The following is a 20783-nucleotide window of genomic DNA, read 5'->3' on the forward strand; positions in this document are numbered from 1 at the left end:
CCCGCCTCCCGCCTCCCGCCCCGGGAGGAAGCGGAGGGGCGCGGTGTAAACAGAGCTGCGGCCGTGATGTCAGCCGGTCACATGGAGCCTCTTATGGCTCCGGATGGCTCTCGGCGGGCGGGCAGCTGCGGCAGCTGCTGCTGTGGCTCGGGCGGCGGCGGCAGAGGGGGCTCCGGGGTCGGACCATCCGCTCTCCCTGCGCGCTCTCCGCACCGCGGCTTAAATGATGTATTTTGTGATCGCAGCGATGAAAGGTGAGCCGGGGCGCCCTGCCGGGGGACTCGGGTGGGCTGGCGGCTCGGTGCGGGGGGTGCAGGGGGGCGGAGAGGAAGGCGCGCAGGGGGAGGGGTGGGCGCGCCTGCCCGGGCGCACGTACGGCCCGGGGCTGGGCACCGGGGGCCCCCTCCGAGGCCTCCCGTGTCAGCGCTGCGGCGCCCGCGGAGCCCGGCCCGGTCTCGGGTTTTGGGGCACCGGTGCGCGGGCTGAACCCCGGCTTCTCCGACCTTTCCGGCTTCTGTCACCCGCCTGGGTCTGCTTGGCACCCTGCAGGGCTCCCCAAAAGAAAAGTTTGCCTGGAGTCGCGGCGCTTGGGGAAGGGAAGGGTCTGGACAGCCGGGGGGACGCGCGCGGGGGTCGGGGGGATCCGGTCCCGACCCACACTCACACAAGGACCCGCACCCCGGATTGCTGTGGCCTACGTGGGGGGAGGGCGCCCCGCGGCCAGGCCAGGCCGTGCGAGCGGTCGCGATGTCACCCTCAGGGTCTGGTTTAGAGCCCCAGGCCTTCCTCACGCCCCCCCCCAGCACCCCCTCGGGCCGGGAAGCTCGGCTCGCCCGCGCCCCACGCCGGCTGGGGACGTCCAGACCGGTCCACGCCGTGGCCACTTCCGAAAGCGCGCGCGGGCCGGGCGAGGCGGAGCGGCAGGGACTCCCCGGCGGCGGCGGGCGGGCGCCCCAGCCGCAGCGCACCCCACTTAGGTAACTTAGGTTTGCGCATGGGTGTGGGAAGCCAACTCTCAGCCCACAGGACCGGCGGGAGGAGGACCGACGGGTGCGGATTAACCTCCGCACCCGGCCTTCCAGTCCTGATCTGAGGTGGGGGATCGGAGCCCGGCCATTAACGTAGAGTGGCGGGGGTGGGGTGGGCTGGTGAGAGTGGGGGTCATGGTCGTAAAGGAAGGGCAGAGGTCTCCAGTGAGGAGCAACGAAGCCCGTGGCAAGGCAGAGAAGTTTCTGACCGGAAAGCCAAAGTTTGGGAGGTGTGCAAAAAATAAAAAGTCGCCTTTGCTTTGCCGGAACAACCGAGCCTCGCGCTCCGAGTACCGCGAGCCGCCCGGGAGAGACTCAGCCCCGCGGCTCCGCGGCGGTGGATAATCCGCAGCTTCGCCGGCCCCGCCGCCACGCGTGGGGATTTAAACCCCGTCTGCGTGAAGCGCAGCCCCTCGGAGCTGTCCCGCGTGCGAGTTCCGCACGGCGGGCGCGGGGGCCCGGCGCGGGGAGATGCTCGCCTAGCTTGGGGATGAAGGCCGCCCCACCGAGCCGGTTCTTCGCGAGCTTTGCGTTTCTTCAGTACCTATTGGGTGGCATCGTTTAGTAATTAGGAACCCGCCGAAACGCACCGGAGGCCGGAGGCGAGCGGGAAGCGAGCTCTCTTCCGTGGAATGAACGTTTTCACCCCCTCCCCTCGCAGTCGGCAGGTAGATGGGGTCCAACCTGCGCCGGGTGTGCCAAGCGGGATTTTAAGTAAAGGAGAGGCAACTTTCTCGGATGCACGCTTTTAAGCATGGAAAAAGCATCTGGAAGGGGAAAAATATGTTTCTTACCGAATTCTTATGTGAAAGAATTCTACCCCCCCCAAAAAAAAAAGCCCTAAACACTTCCAGGCGATTCCTGCGGTCTTTGACTCTTTTAAGTGTAAAGCGACTCAAGTGTCATTTGTGAAAACATTTCATTCTTTTATTTCCCTGTAAATTAAAACAATAGATTTTGCTACTAGGTTTTGGTGATACGTGTGTATATAAATATATGTGATATTTATGAATATTTGTGATTGATTGGGAGAAAGTAGAGAGGCTGAGATGTTTTAAGTAGCTTTTTCCTCCTCTCTCTAATGAACAGTAACCAGACAATAAGGAAAGGCTGTTTTGATAATGTAATTTAACTTTGATTTTTTCCCCCTAGTCATGCAGGCTTTTGCTTTCGAAGTACTAGTAGACAGTGAAGTTTTGAGTGCAAGCGCTCCCTTAATAATAGAATTGTGAGAACTTGCACATTCTCCCTCACCTACACATCTTTTAGTCTTTGCGTGACCATTGGCTGGAATAAACTAATAGATTAAAAGCGTTGTGCTTTGAGATAAGTAGCTCTGAGGTACCAGCAATGCCATTCCCCCCTCCCATAAGCTCAGTTGCAGAGAGAGAGAGAGAGAATGAATATAAATAAATCTGGACCATTAGAATATTTCATTCCCAATAGTGCAACATCCTGTGTTTTAATAGAATTATCTTGCCTTTGGTGCAAATTTTGACGGAAGAAAAATAGATTGTGGGGAAAATGAGGAATGCAGTAAATGTTTCCATATCAGATAAAAAAAAAACTTGGTCCCGAATCATATTAAATACTTCCCTCCTGCCTCTCAGTTAATAGTTAAATTGGTTCCATATGTGAGCAAGTTTGTATAATTAGACCTTTTTCTGCAAAATAGAAAAGGCACTCTTTACAAAGTAGCTTTTTGGTATATGGATGCCTGAGGACAAAAGAGGAGCCAATAAGCAACGATAAAACAGAAACATCTTTACTGGCTGATTTACTGAGGGTTTAAAAAAAAAAGTCATTCAAAAATCAGGCGTTTTGAACTCACCAAAGAATAATCTTTCTTAACGGTGAGTTATGAAGTCTAGTTGTTGTTGGTTTTGTTGTTTTTAAGTAGTTTCAGCCTTGCAGGTGATACATCTTCATTTGAGCCCCGCTGGTCTCCCTCTTCAGTTTTGTTTTTGAGATTGCTTCTTGGACAAGCAGAAAGCAGCAGCAGCTCGATACTGTGTGTAGTCAGGGGCACACTTGTCCTGCTCCTCTAAAAAGTGTATTCACCAAATGTCATCCATGCTGGTTTGGTATGAGTATGTGTACCTTTAGTCGGCCTCTGGGAGTCTGAATGATGAAGGGAGGCTGGCCAAGGATTTGCTGTCCAGGAGAGATTTTTCTTATTTGGGTACCTGTGCAAAGAAGCTTGTGTTTAGTGGAAAAGTCTTAAGGGGCCCCCTTAAAAAATTTATTTTATCCTATTTGGAAAGATGAGTAAGACTTGGGAGTTGTTAAAAAAGATGCTGAAAAGGGAAAACATACATAGCTGAAAGTATCGAACAAGTCGATTTGGTGCTGGTGGGGTTTTTTTCTTTTTTTTTTAATTGTATTTTTATTATCTTGAAGTCATTGACCTAAATCAGATTATATAAGTACAGTGCCTCTTGGACGATGTATCACCCTTTTCAGTGTCACCCCCCAATCCCAGCCCAACCCTCCTCTCAGTTTTTTCCTAGTTTCATAGGACATGTATCGAATATTATGACTGCACACCCCAGCTGTTTTAAAGACAAAAATGTCTGTGAATTGATTGTGTATGGCTAGAAGGGAGCCTGGAGCAGAGAGGGTTTATTAAAGCCCATTTTTCATAGATCACCTATTGGTTTTATGTACATCAGTCACATCACCCTTGTCAGGAAAAGCAGCTATATGCTTAAGTCAATCACTTCCCATCCGTTTGAGTTGAGAACTGTTGAGATCTTATCCCAATGTTACCAGGTATAAATTAATACAACTTCTAAGCAGAAATGTATTTTTAATGTATACATTCCATGATTTATACCTTGACTTTTAATACTTAGTAGATATACTTGTAAATATATTAATAGTCTTCTAGAGTCCTGCTTGGCCTGTTTCCCTCCCAGCCAAGTAAATCACAATTGAAATGAGTAAGATCAGCAAATAGATAATTGCAAAGCATCTGCTCTAAGTAGTACCTGTTCACTTTGTAATTTGCTCTCTGGCACCTAAGAAAATAATATTTACAAATGACTTTGGGAGAAGTTGTTCCTGGAGGATGCATGCATGGATGAGTGAACAGATCATAAAGGTAAATATAAAGTTTGGTTTTCTTAAAAATTTCTCACAATCATTTTAGCAACCAATAAAAGCCTTGTCTGGGACAGAGCTTCAAAGAATATTTTGTAATAGAAAAAAACATATATATATTTTGTAATAGAAAAAATATATACATACTGTTTTTGTAGGTCAGGAATGTAGCTAATTGGCTCATTGCTCTCTAACAAAGCCCTGGGTTTTCTAACATGAAGGAAGGAAAGACGGAAGAAAGGAATAAAGTTAACTGCTGCATACATTTTTAAATATCCAGTGTTAATTACTAAAACTTCAAGGCTATTTTATGCATTTCACTTTTTTCTATTAAAAAAAAAACATAATCAGACACCAAGCCGGCTTCTGTACTGTTAGAGACCTGCACCAGTGACAAGTGTGAACTGGCATGTGGTATTTTCTCAAAGTCCACATGCTGACCCTAAGAGGAATGAATTACTACAACAGGTAGCTTCTCCACAAGGATTCCTCTCTCCTCCCCTAGCCTTTGGACTCTGGGACCGAGAGACTCATAGTCGCCGCTCTTTGTATCAACCAGTATTGTGGCTGACATGATAAAACTTGTGTTCTCTATAAACTGTCCCAAGGTTAAATCCAGAAATGAGATCTAAATAGGCATGAACGATCAGTCTTTTATTTCTGCTTTCCTTTTTCTTTAAATGGAAATCTGTTGGAGTATATCATGTAATGGGGAGATAACATGATGGCTCTTTTAAAGTTAATATGAAAACATTTAAAAAAATTTGCTCTCATGGATATAAAAAAAAGTAATATCAGGTTTCTTCCTTAACGTTTGCTAGTGAGTTCATCTCCTGCTGAGAGTTTTCTTTCCTCTGAAGTTTACTAGTCATTTCACAAATAAATAGGGTGATGCTGTTAATCAACATTTCATTTGTGCTTTTCTGGCTCTCACACACTGTGATCTTGTGCATTTATTCTTGGAAAGTCACTGACAGCTTCTTTGACTCAAAAGCATGAGGTTAAAGCTCAGACACATTATAGAACAAGGACTAGAATCTTCATTTCCAGCATCTTCCTTCCAACCCCCGAGGCAGCTGTGAAAAAATGTCCCAGATAAACTTTCTCTAGTTAGTGGAAATTAGAAGTCTGGCATTTATATTGGGGGTGGGATGGGGAATTTAGATTCAATTATGTAATGCTTTACTGAACTTGATATCTTTAAATCACTAATAAAATCAATTTGTCCAAAATGGTTACTCTGAGTTGCTTATCATTAGCTCTCTTCATCCATGATTTTTATTAAGTCTGCTTGTTAAATTAAAAAATCTGGATGAAATGTAACCATTACTTTCCTAAACAATGCCAGCTACCACAATGTGTAGCTAAAACCTGGGTAATGACCCCATGATACAGAATCACACCCATAATTGTCTGTATGTTCTGCTTACCTTCTGGGGAAAGGAGCATTTGCAAGTCTGTCTTTATGGAGCGAAGCATTTATCTTTATGCTCACCACTGTGGTCCCCATCGTCTCCATGGCACTGAGGGCCATGATTAGACACTTTGGAGAAATGTGGTGTCGTTCAGAAAAATCAGCTGTGTTATAATGGCTTTGTGGTAAAGACTGCAAAAGCTCAAAGGCAGGCCCTTACCTTTCCAACGGCTAGATTGTGGTTTGTTAATTTGAATGCAAAGGAGAATTATTGCAGGGAGTCCCAGGAAAGGAAGAAACCTTAAAAAGTCGCTGCTCAGATTAAATATCCCATTGGCATGTGAGTCTTCTCCACTGCACTCCAGTAAAATGACAACGGGTGAACCCCCCTTCAAGAAAAATCCAAAAGGAATCGTGTGCCACATTAATGCAGCTAAAGCATGGCTAGACAGAGCACTGAAATATCTAAGCCTGAATAGCATAAGGTGGTAGTGAAGAGGCCCTTTCTACAGACATAATAAAATATGGCTTAGGAATTCCCACCTCAAAGATGATACACAGTTACAAAGAGTGAGGGGCCAGGTGCTGGTGTCTCACACCTGTCATCGTAGCTGCTCAGGAAGCAGAGACCTGGAGTTTCGTGTTTCAAAGTCAGCCTGGACAGACAAAGCTATATGACGCTGATGTCCAACAAAAAGTCAGAAGTGGAGGTGTTGCTCAAATGGCAGATTATCAGCCTTGAGCAAAATAGCTAAATGAAAATAAGAGTCCTTGAGTTCAAGCCCCCATACTGACACAAACAGGGTAGAAGGAAGGTTTGGACTTTAGTCTTTGGGGTAAATACTAGAATATGAAAACCATAAAGAACTGGATCGTTAGCTTCTTTTATCTACAAAAAGTATCACTATACTCAAGAAGATATTAAAAGTTCAAAATCTATGAAGTCTTAGCAGCCATGATAACCTGAGATTAATCAGGAGGAGAAAGAGACCAGTAGGATCTACTGCAAAGTCGTTTATTTCCATCACATATTCACAGTGCATTGTAACATTTACAGAATTGGCTAATTAGAAGACAAAACCTGAGCAATGTGTGTTACTGCTACTTGCTTGTGATAGTAAAAATTGAAGAGGTCCTCAAAACATTTCCAACTAGAAAGAATATCCAACTAGAGATACTGATATTCTCTAGACATAGCATGTGGAATTGGAGTCTACTAATATCAAGCATAAATCTCTTTTTAATCTTATGATTTTTTATCTTTTGGGGCTAAGTAGAACATATTTAGTCCATTTTTTGAATTGAACACTGTTATGTGAAAAACCGGTAGCAAGTAAAATATACCATAAACATGCACAATTCTTAGTCTGTTGTTCCTCTGGTCTATTTTACCCAAGTCTGAGGCTCTCAGACTTCCTACTATCTTGGGCAGTTTCTTCTTCAAAGGTAAATCAATTAGTTTGTCTAGAGCCCTTTGAAATTATGAGGCCCCAAAGAGTATCAATTGTAATTGGCTTGGCATTCACCACAAATTTAAGAAGAAATGACTTAAGAGATTAAAAAAAAAAACCTGATGAAATATTTTAGGGTACATAGCTAGATTGTATGGCACCTCTCATGAATAGTGTTGGTGATATTGTTGTAATTTGTGAACGTGAATTTTGAGCTGCTTAGGGATACTTTTAATTTAACCCATGTTGATTATTAAATGTCCAGGAAAAATTAAGTATTGTGAATATGATTATTGGAACCTTAGAAGCATTTATGATTTTTTTTTAACCATGGCAGTGTCAGATCTGAGATAAGGCTGCCCTCTAGTGGTAAGTTACTCCCAGAAAGCTAAAACCCACAATGATGGTACCAGTGAATTTCCCATCAGGCTAATGGAGAAGGTCAAAGGTTGAAATTATTTTCTCAATTGTTATGGGGGCATTCTTTCTTATATTCAGAAGTGTATTTTGGTGCTTTATATAGTTCCTAGAAATGTCACTGAAGACAGATACTGAGTTTTTTAAGTGATAGCTAGCATTTTCTCTTCAAATCTAGAGCCTCTTTCTCTGATTTCTATCATCCTCTCTTTTCTTTCATTCCTTCCTCTTTAAAAAAGTATATAATTAGAAATTAAATATTCTGTCTCCTTTTGGTAATAAAGCACTTAAAAACACAGATGCAATGACGAGTAACTCCTTGGTTTCTGAAGGCTTAAGATACTTTGGTCCCTTTCAGTACAGTTTGCTTAGAAAATTGCATGCAGTATCTGTTGTCTAGGGTTTTCTGTAGCATGACAGAGGTTACGATTGAAAACATGCCAGAAACAGAGATAAGCATTCATTCTTGAGATTTGTAGGATCAATGGATAATCCATGTGACTTGTGACTTTGCGACTGAGTGCAAAGTCAAATGTGAGCTGAGAGAAGACCGCCTGATACCTGTGTAGGAATCCAGTGAACACCCACTGACTTTACTGTTTCCTTCCATATCGCTTGTTTCTGGTGTCGCACTGCAAACATACAGGAATTTTGTACCGCTCAAGATGTCAAGGCTTCTGACTTGAGCTACAGCCACCTCAATAATGAAGATGAAAGTTAATACCAGGATTTTGAAGGGTGACAATGCTTGACCATTGCTACTAGAAAGGTGAACTTGTTTCTTTTCATGAAAACAACAACAACAACAAAACCAGGAGGGCAAAAGCAAGGAATCATGGCTTGTTTTGACCTACTCATCACAGAAATTAGGTAGTGTTTCAGAAGTCAAGATTTCTGTTTGAGTTCATATCAATTATGGAGCAAATTGTTGTTGTTGTTGCTTCAAACAGCATCACCCAGAAGTGTAACTATTGTACCTCCTAAGAAAAATCCTTTTTTCCTCCACAGAATGTTATATTTTGTTTTTCCCTCTTCTTTTTTAAAATGTATCTCACTTTAAATCTTCTGCAGAGTACTGGATACACATCAATAAATTCATTATCGCAATTACTCAAGTAGCTACTGTATACTAAGTCATTCTGGTGCCACCCTATTATAATAGAGGCCAGTCACCTTCCTTCTGATTGGTTGTCTGCAGTCATGAATCAGTGTCTTAAGAATGCACTTTGAGCGGGGCACCTGTGGCTCACACCTGTAATCCTATCTACTCAGGAGGCTGAGATCAGAGGATCTGTGGTCTGAAGCCAGCCAGGGCAGGAAAGTCCTCGAGATTCTTCTCTCCAACTTAACCAAAAGCTCGGGGACAGTGCTCTCTGATCTTCACAGTCATCACGAAGGTATTTAACCCACACAAGGTTCTGCTTCCAAAGGTGTGGGCTGAAGCCACATTATAAATATGCATTTGCAAAAAGTTTCTCCCCCTCCTTAGGAGGAGCAGAACTACTTCCCTGCTCTCCTAATCAAGGAAGAAAGTGCAACTCCGTCGATGCCAGTAAGATAAACAAGCTTCCCTCATTCTACTGAAAGCTTCTTTTAGGGAAGGAGCCACAGCTCTGACCCACACTGCTGGGTAGATTGTCACAGGTTAAGTTACTTTCACGGTTTGGATACCCTCCAGTTATGATACATTCGTCTGGCTACCTTCTGATTCCCCCAAACCTCTCCACTCAAATGACCTCAAGAGGAGACGCTCCCACAGGCTATTTTGGCACCAGAGGTGCCTGAGCTACCTGGTGCCCTTACTACTTTACCTGTGACATAGACACAACACAATCTATCCAGCAGTGTAGGTCAGAGCTGGGTCTCCCCAACACTCCCCCCAGATCGTTTAAACAAGGACAGGCCCAGATTCTACCAAAGTCAGGACCAATTCCACTCTTTTCTATGTTATTTTTGTCTTTTTCTTTCTTTCTCTCTTTTTTTTTTTTTTTTTTTTTGCAACAAAGTAAAGGTTTCGGTGCTCTGCAAGCACATCAGTGGTTCTTACTGACAAGATGACCTTTCTCAGGCATGAGGGCCTGTTGTGTGCGTCTAGCCTCTGAAGGTAGGGAAGTGGGAAGCAAGCAGACGACGCCCCGCCTGCCTTCATAGAGCTTGAGTTATAGTCTGGTAAAACAGGTATAGAAGTGGAATGAATGGTTCTGGGAGTTGTGGAGGTGGGCACTCTGATGCCCTCTCCTGCTAGAAAATGGTGGTACAACATCCCACAACTGGTGTTGACTTAGATCTTGGATGCTTGTCGACTCTGGGGTCAGTAGTGACTGTTGATGTAGTCTCTGGTCCCTGTGAATGTAGAAAAAAGATAGATGACCTAGATGAATGCTAGCAGCCATAAAGAGCAAGGCCAAGATGAAAACTGTGTGAGGGCTTTGTGGATAGACTTAAGAGAAACAAATCAAAACAAATGTCCTATGGTAGAAACCTAAAAGTGACTCTGCAGGTCATGTTGTCTTTTAGCCCCGGTTTTGTCTGTCTTTGAGATGCATTCAAAAAACAAAAAGTGTAGCCAGGCGACGGTGGCTCACGCCTGTAATCCTAGCTACTCAGGAAGCTGAGATCTGAGGATCATGGTTCAAAACCAGCCTGGACAGGAAAGTCTGTGAGGCTCTTACCTCCAATAAACCACTAGAAAACTGGAAGTGGTACTGTGGCTCAAGCGGTAGAGCGCTCGCCTTGAACTGAAGAGCCGAGGGAGACAGCACCCAGAGTGCAAGCCCCATGACCAACAAAAAAACAAAACAAAACAAAAAAAAGTGTGAGCTGGTGGCTCATGCCTATAATTGTAGTTATTAAAGAAGCTGAGATCTGAGGATGGATATGCAAAGCCAGCTTGGGCAGGAAAATCTATGAGATACTTATCTCTAACCACCGAAAAGCCAGAAATGGAGCCAGGGTTCAAGTGGTAGAGCACCAGCTTTGAGTGAAAAAAAGCTAAGGCATAGTGCCTAAGTCCTGTAGTGACACAAAACCAAATAAAACTTAAAAACTCAAAGGTTCAGGCCTTCATTGACATTCAGATTACATTCATCTGATTCTGCTAATGGGGCTGAAGGTACTCTAGTTTCTTAGTTCAATGTATAATATATGAAATATATAAGTATATATAACATATACTGCACATAATTTTACTTATACATTTGAGACCTAGTCTCTTTTTTTAGTTTCCTTTTTTTGTTTAATTTTATTGTAAAGATATTGTACAGAGGGATTACAGTTACATAAGTAAGGTGATGAGTACATTTTTTGTTGAACATTGTTACTCCTCTCATTTTTTTCTCCCACTTTCTCTCCCGCGACTTCTCCCTGCCTCAAGTTGTAAAGTTCATTTCCAACATAGTGAGACCCAATATCTCATAAGAACTTGAGTTTCATTGAGACATTAGTCTAGAAGAGAGATTGGCTATAATCTTATCTGGGTCTGATGTAAGCACCTTAAATTCATTTCCTTTTGGAGTGGAATTTCCCAGTGGGATGTTAAGGCTTTCTACTGTCCCAGCCATGAAAGAAGAGTTAAGAAAGAAAAATCAGATGGGAATTGGTAGATGAAATTAGACCCAGGTCTTTTTCCAGAGAAATCTTTTTTAAAGATTAATATATTGCCCCCTTTTCCTGAATATATTAAAGTAATTGCTTACAGATCACATACATGTTAGCCTTAGATGTTAAGATTATAAAACATCTAACTTAAATTGCATGCATAATAACAAACAACTTGAAATCTGGTACTAGTAGCTCACACTTGTAATCCTAGCTACTCAGGAGACTGAGGTCTGAGAATTATAGTTCCAAGCCAGCCAGGGTAGGAAAGTCCTTGAGACTCTTACCTCCAATTACTCACCAAAAAAATCTGGAAATGGAGCTGTGGCTCAAGTGGTAGAGCACGAGCTTTGAGCAAAAAAGCTCAAAGACAGCACCTTAGTCCCTAAGTTCAAGCCCCAGAACCTGTCCAAAAGGAAAAAAAAGAATGGAAAAAGCAACTTCTGAAAATGATCCCTTGTAACGAGATACTCGGTTGCAAGTGAAATCTACTGAGAAAGCAGTGTTTCCGTCACAAGCAAAACCCTGTAACAGAAGTGTTTTTGTTTCCCCCTGGCCATTGCAGAGAAACAAAGTTGTTTTAAGATGAGTTAAGATGTCTCAAAAGTTTTTGGCCTCATTTTTAAGTCCCCTGCTGCTCTTTGCTTTCTGAGTCCCTTTTTGAAGTGGCTTGGAAATTTTGGTGCAATTTCAATGGCTCTTTAGGAGAAATATTGGCCCAACTACTCATTATTTTACTTTATTTTTACTGTGAACATGACTTGAGTGTTTTCAGGATGTTTTGGTTTGCTAGAAATGTTTTGTTTTTGGTTACTTTTTGTTTTGTTTTGTTTTTTGTTTTTGCACTTAGACCTCTCTGGCTGAAAAAGTTTGGTTACTAGCCATCTGATGACAATGCTTTGAGGGTGTTTACAGAGAATGTGGGTGCCATAGTTATATTTGAGTCCAGCCCATCCTCCCCCCACCAAAGATAGTGTGGTGTAATTAGAAGCAATGAAGAGAAGGTGTATTTAAGGATTGATGCTTATAAAAGAGTGGCTGTAAAGAAACACGGTTTTTCAGATGTCAGACATGACTGACAGCTGTGCTGGTAGGCATGCTAGTAACAATAAAGTCTCCAAGTTCAACATCAAAGCCGTGGCAGCTTACCCCACCAGTGACTGGAACATCAAAGGGGAGCCCAAGACAAAGGAAGGGTGCTGAGGTATGTTTCTGCCTCTTAGCTAGATACTTGGTGGGGGGGGGGGGCAGCGCCCAGAGCTCTTCTCAGTGATTTTTTTTGTTTTATTTTTCTGCAGATCAGTATCATCTTCATTTTAAAAATGATGAGGAATATTTTTAACTAAATTAAAAGGGCAGGGCAAAATGAGTGCTATAATTGCTCTGATCCCTGTTGAGTGAGGAAAAGATTCATCGGAGAAGAGATGGGCCTCTCTGGCTTCCTTCAGTAGTGAATTCACTACCAGTGTAAGCTGCTCTTACTGCACCTTGCTCGAAGAGTGGAGGGAAATACTGTACAAAATAAGGCAGTACACAGTGGGCCTCTTCCTCATTGGTTGCTCAGGAGTCATGTTTGACCAAATAAGCTGGACCTTCATTTGTGGGAGGAGCTCTGGCTATCTCTCCCCCTCCCCCTTCTCTCTTTCTCTCCATCTTTTTCCTTCACTTTCTTTCTCCCTCCCTCTCTGTTTCTTTCTTTTTCTCTCTTCTCTATCTCTCTGCCTCTGACTCTCTGTGTACCTATTTCTGTTTCTCCCCTTCTCTTTTTCTCCCTCCCTGTCTATATCTTTTTCTCTCTCCCCCCACCCCTTTTTCTACCTGTCTGTCTCTTCACTCACCTTTTTTCAAAGTAACCATGTGGGTTTATTTTTGTTGAATCAGGTAGTGTGTTACTTAACAGGTGAGAATGATAATGACACTAGACCTGTTAGACTAGCTCTTAATTAATCGCCAGATCCAGGCTGCAACTCTCTTAACTCAAATGATGTGTATAGCAAAATGACCAGTGTGACCAGTGTGACGCCAGAACAGTCTAGAATTCATCCTCCCCCTTGATATTAAAAATAGGAAATAAAACACTCTATATGTATTATGGGTGGTCAAAAATATTGTGCTTCCCCCAACCCTTTCTTTTTTTTCTTTTGGCTTCCCTGTGAAAGATGAGGTTATTTTATAGTTCATCTTGAGTGATTTACTCATTTTAAGTGCTACTGAAAAATTCTAGTGCTCTGCCTAGCCATTTAATAAATAGAAGCGGCTCTCTGAGAGCTCCAGGGAAATGCAATAAACACAACTGTGTTACTAATTGATGTGATACTGAGCTAACAAAAAGTAGTGCATCCGTAAACAGAAGTTGGAAAGCAAGAAGTTAAAGAACTGTAGGGGAAGATGGAGATATCAAGGGCTGGGAATTCTAATAAGGCCTCTTTAGGGGACCATTAATTTGCATGTGGCTGAATTAGGACACCCAATTATTTCTGAGGACATGACTTAAGAACTCATCCAGAATATTCCTCCCCCAAAATGAAATGATTTGGTGGGGGCTGGGTGGCATTGCAGGATGGGGTGGGGGGTTGTCTGTGAGGGGAGAGATTTCTGCATGAGTGTTTTCTCACTAGAATGATTACAGTAGTTTTTTCATTAAGGACAAAAATACTGATGAAATCAAGAGAATAATTTCTTTGTTCTTTGTACATTATTTTAAACTGTCATAATGGAATTTTTTAAAAAAAGCAAGGAGGGGAGGGCAAGAATGTGGGGAGACAAACCTTTGATTTCTTTGCATGAACCACACTAGGACACAGGCAGATTACAGAGTGATTGGATTTTGGAGGTGCATGTCCTTGGGCTTGAACTCAGGACCTGGTCACTGTCCCTGAGCTTCTTTTGCTCAAGCTAGCACTCTACCACTTGAGCCACAGCACCACTTCCAGCTCCCCCCAAGATAACAGTATTTATTGTCAATAAAGTCAGTTTTTCAGCCTCCCCCCAAAAAAGGGGAAAAAAAGAGAATTTTGAGAGATTGATATTGAACCCCATGAACTTGACTAGCTTCTCAATACTTAAAAACTTTTCTGATGATGGGTGTGATATGAGTCATTTCAATCACTTTGATAGGAGCACATCTGATAATGAAATGTCTCTATGTCTGGAAAAGTGACAAAACTCAGTGAGTCAGTAGTTTCAATGTGAACCAGGCTTACTATTACAAGAACACACATGGGTGGATGGTCTTTCACAGTGTACAATACACCAACATCTTTAAATTTAAGACTGTATTAAAAAAAAGTTGCTGGTGTTGGCTCATGCCTGTAATTCTAGCTACTGAGGAAGCTGAAACTGAGAATATCTCAGTGCCAGGAGAGAGCAGGCAGGAAATTCCTCCAGATTCTATCTCCAGTTCTGGAGAAGGAGAAGGGCTGGAGGCATGGCCCAGGTGATAAAGCACCATGCAAGCAAATGGCAGGTAAGATTTCAGATTCCATGTTCTAACCTTTGAGAATTGGCCATTTTTAAAGTTTGAAACATCTGAAATTCTCAGAGTAAGTTCTCTCCCTTGGCCATCTACTTATCTCCTGGTGGCCACGTTTCCTTCTCACACTGTAACCAAAAGAACTTGATAGACCAAGTGCAGAAGCCAAAGTGCAAATCCACTCCCCACCCCCACCACCCCTTTTTTTGGTCGGTTGTGGGGCTTGAACTCAGGGCCTGGGCGCTGTCCCTGAGCTTTTTCACTCAAGGCTAGTGCTCTACCACTTTGAGCCTCAGCTTCCCTTCCGGTTTTCTGGTGGTTAGTTGGAGATAAGAGTCTCATCTGCCTGGGCTGGCTTTGAACATGATCCTCAGATCTCAGCCTCCTGGAGTAGCTGGAATTACAAGCATGAGCCTCCTGTACTCAGCTTAACTTTTTATCAAACCAAATGAAAAACAAGATTTCTAACCTTTTCCTTCCTACCTTCTGCACAAAGAAAGTCTGCCTGAGGTGTTTGTGGGCAGTCATTGTGTAACAGGAATGCTCAGTCTCCGCCTTGCTTCAGATACGCTTGGCCTGATGGATTTCATTATATTAATGAGACTCACAGAAACCCAACTCTTCTGAAATGTCCTGTGCAACGCAGAATGCAATTTAGAAGAGTCAGAGATTGGCCAAAAGGTTTATGTCTGTCTCCTTCCCCTCTCCTCCTCTCCATTCCCTTCTTTTGTTTTCTCCCTTCCCTTCCATCCTTCCTTTTCATCCTTTCCTTCTACCCTTCCCTTCCTTTTCCTTCCCTTCCTTTTCTTTCCTTTCCTTTTCTCTTGTTATTTTTTCCTTCCTTCCTTCCCTCCTTCCTTCCTTCTCTCCCTCCCTCCCTCTCTCCCTCTCTTCCTCTCTTCTTCTCTCCTTCCCTCCTTTCCTTTCTTTTTCTGTAATTTTCCCACCAAGCCAGAAGGGCTAAAGAGAATGAAATTTTGGTTGTAAGCTGGGCCCTAATGGCTCATGCCTATAATCCAAGCTACTCAGTAGGCTGAGATGTGAGGATTGAAGTTTGAAGCCAGCCTGGACAAGAAACTCTGTAAGACCCCTGTCTCCAATTAACAAGCAAAATACTGGAAGTAAAATTGTGGCTCGAGTGGTGGAATGCTAGCCTTCAATTAAAAAAACAAGAAGCCAAGAGAAAGTAAGAGGCCCTGAGTTCAACACCCCTACCTCCCAGGGCATTATGATGTCAACAGGCACAGGATGGTGTTCTGTAGTGCTTCTGTGCATTTTCTAGGTCCTCCTAAAGACATTTAGCAAACTGAACCACATTTTTTAAGTGATCATCATGTATATAGGAGCTCTCAATGGTGATCTGGTTTTGCCAAGAGCTGACAACCTCCCAGACCTCTTCCTCCTCCTGTTCTTCCTCCTCCACCTCCTGGCTCTGACCCTGTGATTTGGTCTAGGGTCTCATTCTGTCTGACTCTTTGAGAAGATGTGAGAGAAAGAGAAAGGAGCTGGAGAAACGTGACATAGGTAGAAGAGCACATATGGATGTGGAAACCAGGTTTTGCCACATTGAAAGTTGAACTCCTTAAGGATCTATAGCCCTGCTCTTGAGCAAGTCCTAGATCATCTCAATCTTGTTTTATCTTCTGTTAGATAAGTAGCTACCTCCTAGGGCTCTGGGGAAAGAGGAAGCTGACATATGAGAGGCGCTTAATGCATTGTCTCACCCATATAAGGCACTTCGCATACAGTAGACACTAAATAAATGTTGCATAGTGCTGCATTCTCCAGGACAGGCTCCATGCCCACCATTCATAAAGCGCTTCCTTCCTGCCATGGGGGACCACACTGAATGCTGACACTGGCCTCTCATCCCAGTTTTACAGAAGAGGAAGCTGAGCTTGGGAGAAGGGGTGCATTTCTGACAGGGGATCATGGGGCTACCCCAAGACTGCAGGATCAAAGAGATCCTTCTGCCTCCGCTTCCCAAGCACTGGAATTATAGATGTGTACCACCAATCTTGGCTAAGGGAATTGTTCTTGTATCAGACAGTGATGGAACGGGGAAGAGGCTCCCCATGGGAGGTGGGCAAATAGTTCCCTTGGCTGCAGGATCGCAGAGCTAGTCCACAGCTGCATCTGGAGGCCACATCTGGCTGACTCCCGGGGTTGGGCCCACCCCTTCTGCTAGTCTGACTCAGTAGCCCCAGGATCATGAGGTCTGTCCCAGAAGACAGTCTGAATTTAGGTCATCACAAACATGGCAGCTGGGGGCTCTTCCCAAATACTCGAGTGGGGATGAGACACAAATAGACATTCCTTACACAGCTGATGGATGCCCAGGCACTGTAGAATGTTACCCAGGGAGAATCTGGGGCAGGAGCTTAGGTGCGGCGCCAAGGACAGGTGGAGTCATAAATGTTACAGAAGATCTGGGGGTGGGTAGTGCCTCCCCCAGTCAGACAGAGGACTTCGTTGGAAGCAGTGAAGGCTTAGCTGAGCTTTGAAGCAAAGGAAGGATATTCCCAATGATGGGTTGAGTTGGAGAAAATGCTCAAAGGCTGGACAAATGAGCAAGGCAAAGCCTGAGAACAGCAAGAAGTATGGTCTAGGGGGACTGCTGGAAATACGGCGTCAGAGAGCTGGCAGGGGTCACACCCTGAATGTTCCACACTGCAGATCTCAAAGGAGTCATTCTTTCAATTGTTTGTGTGTTCTGTGCGGATACTGGGACCTGAACTTGGGGCCTGGGCACCATCCCTCAGGTTTGTGACTTGAGTGGCACGGCTCCACTTCTAGCTTTTTGGTAGTTCAATGGAGATAAGAGTCTCCTGGACTTTATTCCCCAGGCTGCCTTTGAACCTCAGTCCTTAGATCTCAGCCTCCTAAGATTACAGATGTGAGCCTTGGGTGCCTGGCTTATTCTTGATGTTTTGTTGCAGTTGTTAGTATAGTTTTGAGAACAGGGTGTTGTACTGTCCAGCCTGGTCTCATGAGCTTCTGACCTCAACCTTCTGGGAGCCGTGATTACACACATGGACCAGTGTGCTACCTAAGGGGTTGCTCTCTATCCTGACAACCATAGGGGAGAGGGAGTTGCCATCCCCCTCCCCCTCCAATCACATGGAATCATAAAAAACATCAGATGCTCTTAGAATGACCCCCCAATTCGTTGCAGTAGAGTAATAAATTGGGGGGATGTAGCAAAAAGCATTTTCTCTGGTGTGATTAGGTTTGGGTGCCAACCCTGTGCCTCTGGTGTACTGACAAGAGACATGCGGGAGGCACCCACCACGCACTCCTTCCATGAATCTGGGTGTAAATTTGATCTGAGGACTTCATTAGGTTGTTGCCGAGATGAATGTGGGCCAGTCATGTTTAGGGGTGCCCAGCCAGAAGGAGGGAAAAGCAAGTTTCTGGGGTGCTGCCAGGACCACGGGAGGGTGCAGGACTGGCCTTGGAAAGGAGACACTGGGCTACGTGAATGCAAGCATGGAGCCAGCCCTCGAGCTGAGCAAAAAGCTCAGCCCACACTCAGGTACTTACTCAGGCTTGTTAAAATAAAAATACACTCTTGGCTCCGTGAGTGTCACAGCCGCTGTAATTATGACATTGAAGATTGCTGTTTGAATTGGAGCGCCTGCAACACACGTTTATTTAAAGATAGGCTTGGTAATTGAATACATGTTAGCCAGGACTTGGGCCCACACTGTGAAGAAAGTCTTTCTTCACCAGCTGCCTCTCAGGTGCTTTTCCCTCCAGGTAATTCAAAGTAAATTCTTGGAACTTGGCAAATTGATCTGGAACAGAGGTGGTTTTCTTGCTCAAGAGGCTTAACTCCCTCAGCTCTGGTCTGCTCTCAAGAATGCTAATGTCAGGATGTATACACATATGTACACGTCCACACATCCACTCACATCCACTTATTGTGCTGTTGTTTCTAGTTCTCTATACTAAATTTTGCTGTGTAACTGTAAGTTCCCCTGATTCAAATCATGGAGACTAATATGTATGAAGCTATCCTCAGCTTCCCTCCCATGGACCTATGGCCACCCCCTCTTGTCTTGGGGTCCTGGGCTTTATGAGCTTCTTGTAATGCTCTGCCTCCCACCGTCCCCTGGACTATTAAGTGAGGTAACAGAAAGCTCACCAGGTCAATTTATATATTGGCATACGGAGTGAATCTTGATAATTACCCAGTTGGGAGCAGATGTTATGTCATCACGGATGATAACATAAAAAACAAAACACTTTTCTAAACTGTGGGGCATTTCCTAGACTTTTAGAACCACAGACTATAGAAGTCATCTGCTCCGTTCTATTTACAATCGAGTGTTCTGGAGGTGAGAAGTCATGCCAGCTGAAGTTAATGACTGGACGAGGACCAAAGTCAGAGTCTCTTCACTCCTCTGTCATGGTTTTTCCATAGCTCACTCATTTTCTGAGAACCACAAAATATATTACTATATCACCAAGGGCCACAAGTGGTATAATAGCCTGCTTTTTCATAAGTAGGCTATCCCTTTTCTTATCAAAAAGTTTGTTTAGTCTGAACAATTGCTCTTAGTTTAATAGAAGAAGGAAGTTAAGTGAATTGCAACCACTGTCTAGGCATGGAAGCTCATGCCTATAATCCAGACTACTCAGGAGGACCACTGGGAATTCAGGCAAAGTTTTTTTCTTTTAACATATATTTTTATTGTAAAAATACTATACAGAGGGGTTACAGTTACGTGAGTAAGGTAATGAGTATATTTCCTATTGAGCATTGTTACCCCCTCCTTTTTTCCCCTACCATCTCTTCCCTCCCCACCTCCACAATACCTCCCCCCCTTCCCCTTTCCCCACTTCTAAAGTTATAAAGTTCGTTTTCAACATAGTGTCTTGTACATCTTATTGTTACAATGGGTCAACCTGTATCCTTGTTTCAGCATTTTCTGTTTCTTTCGTATGTTCTTCCCCCATGGTATAACCACTGTCTTCACTGTATCTGATTCCAGTACCCTGCATCTTTATATACATTTTTCTAATTTGGGGAGGAGAAGGGAAATAAAGTTTTGAGATAGAGACCCTATCTCAAAAACAAGATATAAGCAAAAGAACTGGGGGCATGGTTCAAGGGGTAGAGAGCACTTACCTAGCATGTAAGTAGTTCTGGATTCAATCCTCAGTATCAGCAAATGAATAAATGAATAAAAATAAATATTATCTGCCAAGAGGAATGGCAGAAAAAAGACTCATATGTACTGAAGCCCTAATGTAGTCTGTAAAGACATAGGGAGAAAAAAAAAACATAAGAAACCACTTCCTATATACCAGTATAAGGAACTCAAAACTGTGTTAGGGAAGCAGTGAAATACCATTTCCTTTACTAATGAGTGTTGGGAAAATGGATCCTCCTTGTCTTCCTGTTGTCTTCTCCTGGGAGACCCCCGAGCCTCCCTCCCTGCCTCCGTGCCTAAATAAACTACACCAAGAACAGTAAATAAACAACCTGCAGATAATCCAGATGGGTAAACAATTTCAGAACTGATTATATATCAGGTACTGTTGACAAACTACTAGCAGGCAAAATGAGAGGAGGGGGAAGAGGATGGGAGAGAACTGTTATCAGCCATCCTCCTACGCTGGGACACACTAGCATACTAGACAGCCTGGAAATGGTAAAACTCTTGATGAATATGGTAATATCTTTGATGAATATGGTAATGGGCTTCCATGCATGCATGAGCTGGGCTCGTTAGAGGAGAGTCCTTGTGGCTATCTGCTCCAAGCCACTGCTGAAACTCTAGGGAAAACGAATTCAGAAAGGTTAAATAGCTGGCCTAGCATCAGCCACTTAGAAGCAGAGCCAATTTTGGAACCCTGGTCTCTTGACTCTTGGTCCAGTGCTCCCTGGACTGTGTCACGACCCTCTAATGAATCTGTGACTGCACCTGTGTGAGGGGTACTCAATGAAGTGCATGGCAATCTCCCTAAACAGTTGTATTCACAATCATCCATAAAGTTGTCTTATGGTATTAATCACCTCCAGAGGACAAGAACTTAGGGATACAATACTATATGAAAACACTGTCTTCCATTTATCCATTTTTTCCTGTACATCTGGGTATTCAACAGGCAGGTTCTGAAGGCTCACACTGTACTTGGTGTTACCTGTTGTCTGAAATCGGCTGGTCTCTCCTCGCGTGTAGGTGGCAAGGGTGTGGTGGCAGCTTCCCCCAGCAGATCCCCTCAAGTCATAGTCTCCTCACCTCTCCTGTCCAATCCTTTTCACCTGCTCTTTAAATGTCACTTTCTGTTCT

At 43.8% G+C, this 20783-nt stretch overlaps 1 protein-coding gene across 1 annotated transcript in view; it reads left to right on the plus strand.

Annotated features, from left to right (window-relative positions):
- The window catches only part of Rora (RAR-related orphan receptor A), a 92415-nt gene continuing 71632 nt past the window's right edge, over positions 1-20783 (plus strand). The window contains exon 1 of the mRNA XM_013010222.1: positions 1-254. Coding sequence (XP_012865676.1) covers positions 224-254 — 31 coding nt within the window. The 5' untranslated portion in view covers positions 1-223. The remainder of the gene's footprint in view (positions 255-20783) is intronic.

The sequence above is a fragment of the Dipodomys ordii genome, unplaced genomic scaffold (genome assembly GCF_000151885.1).
Source record: "Dipodomys ordii isolate 6190 unplaced genomic scaffold, Dord_2.0 Scaffold11, whole genome shotgun sequence".
Classification (NCBI taxonomy): domain Eukaryota; kingdom Metazoa; phylum Chordata; class Mammalia; order Rodentia; family Heteromyidae; genus Dipodomys; species Dipodomys ordii.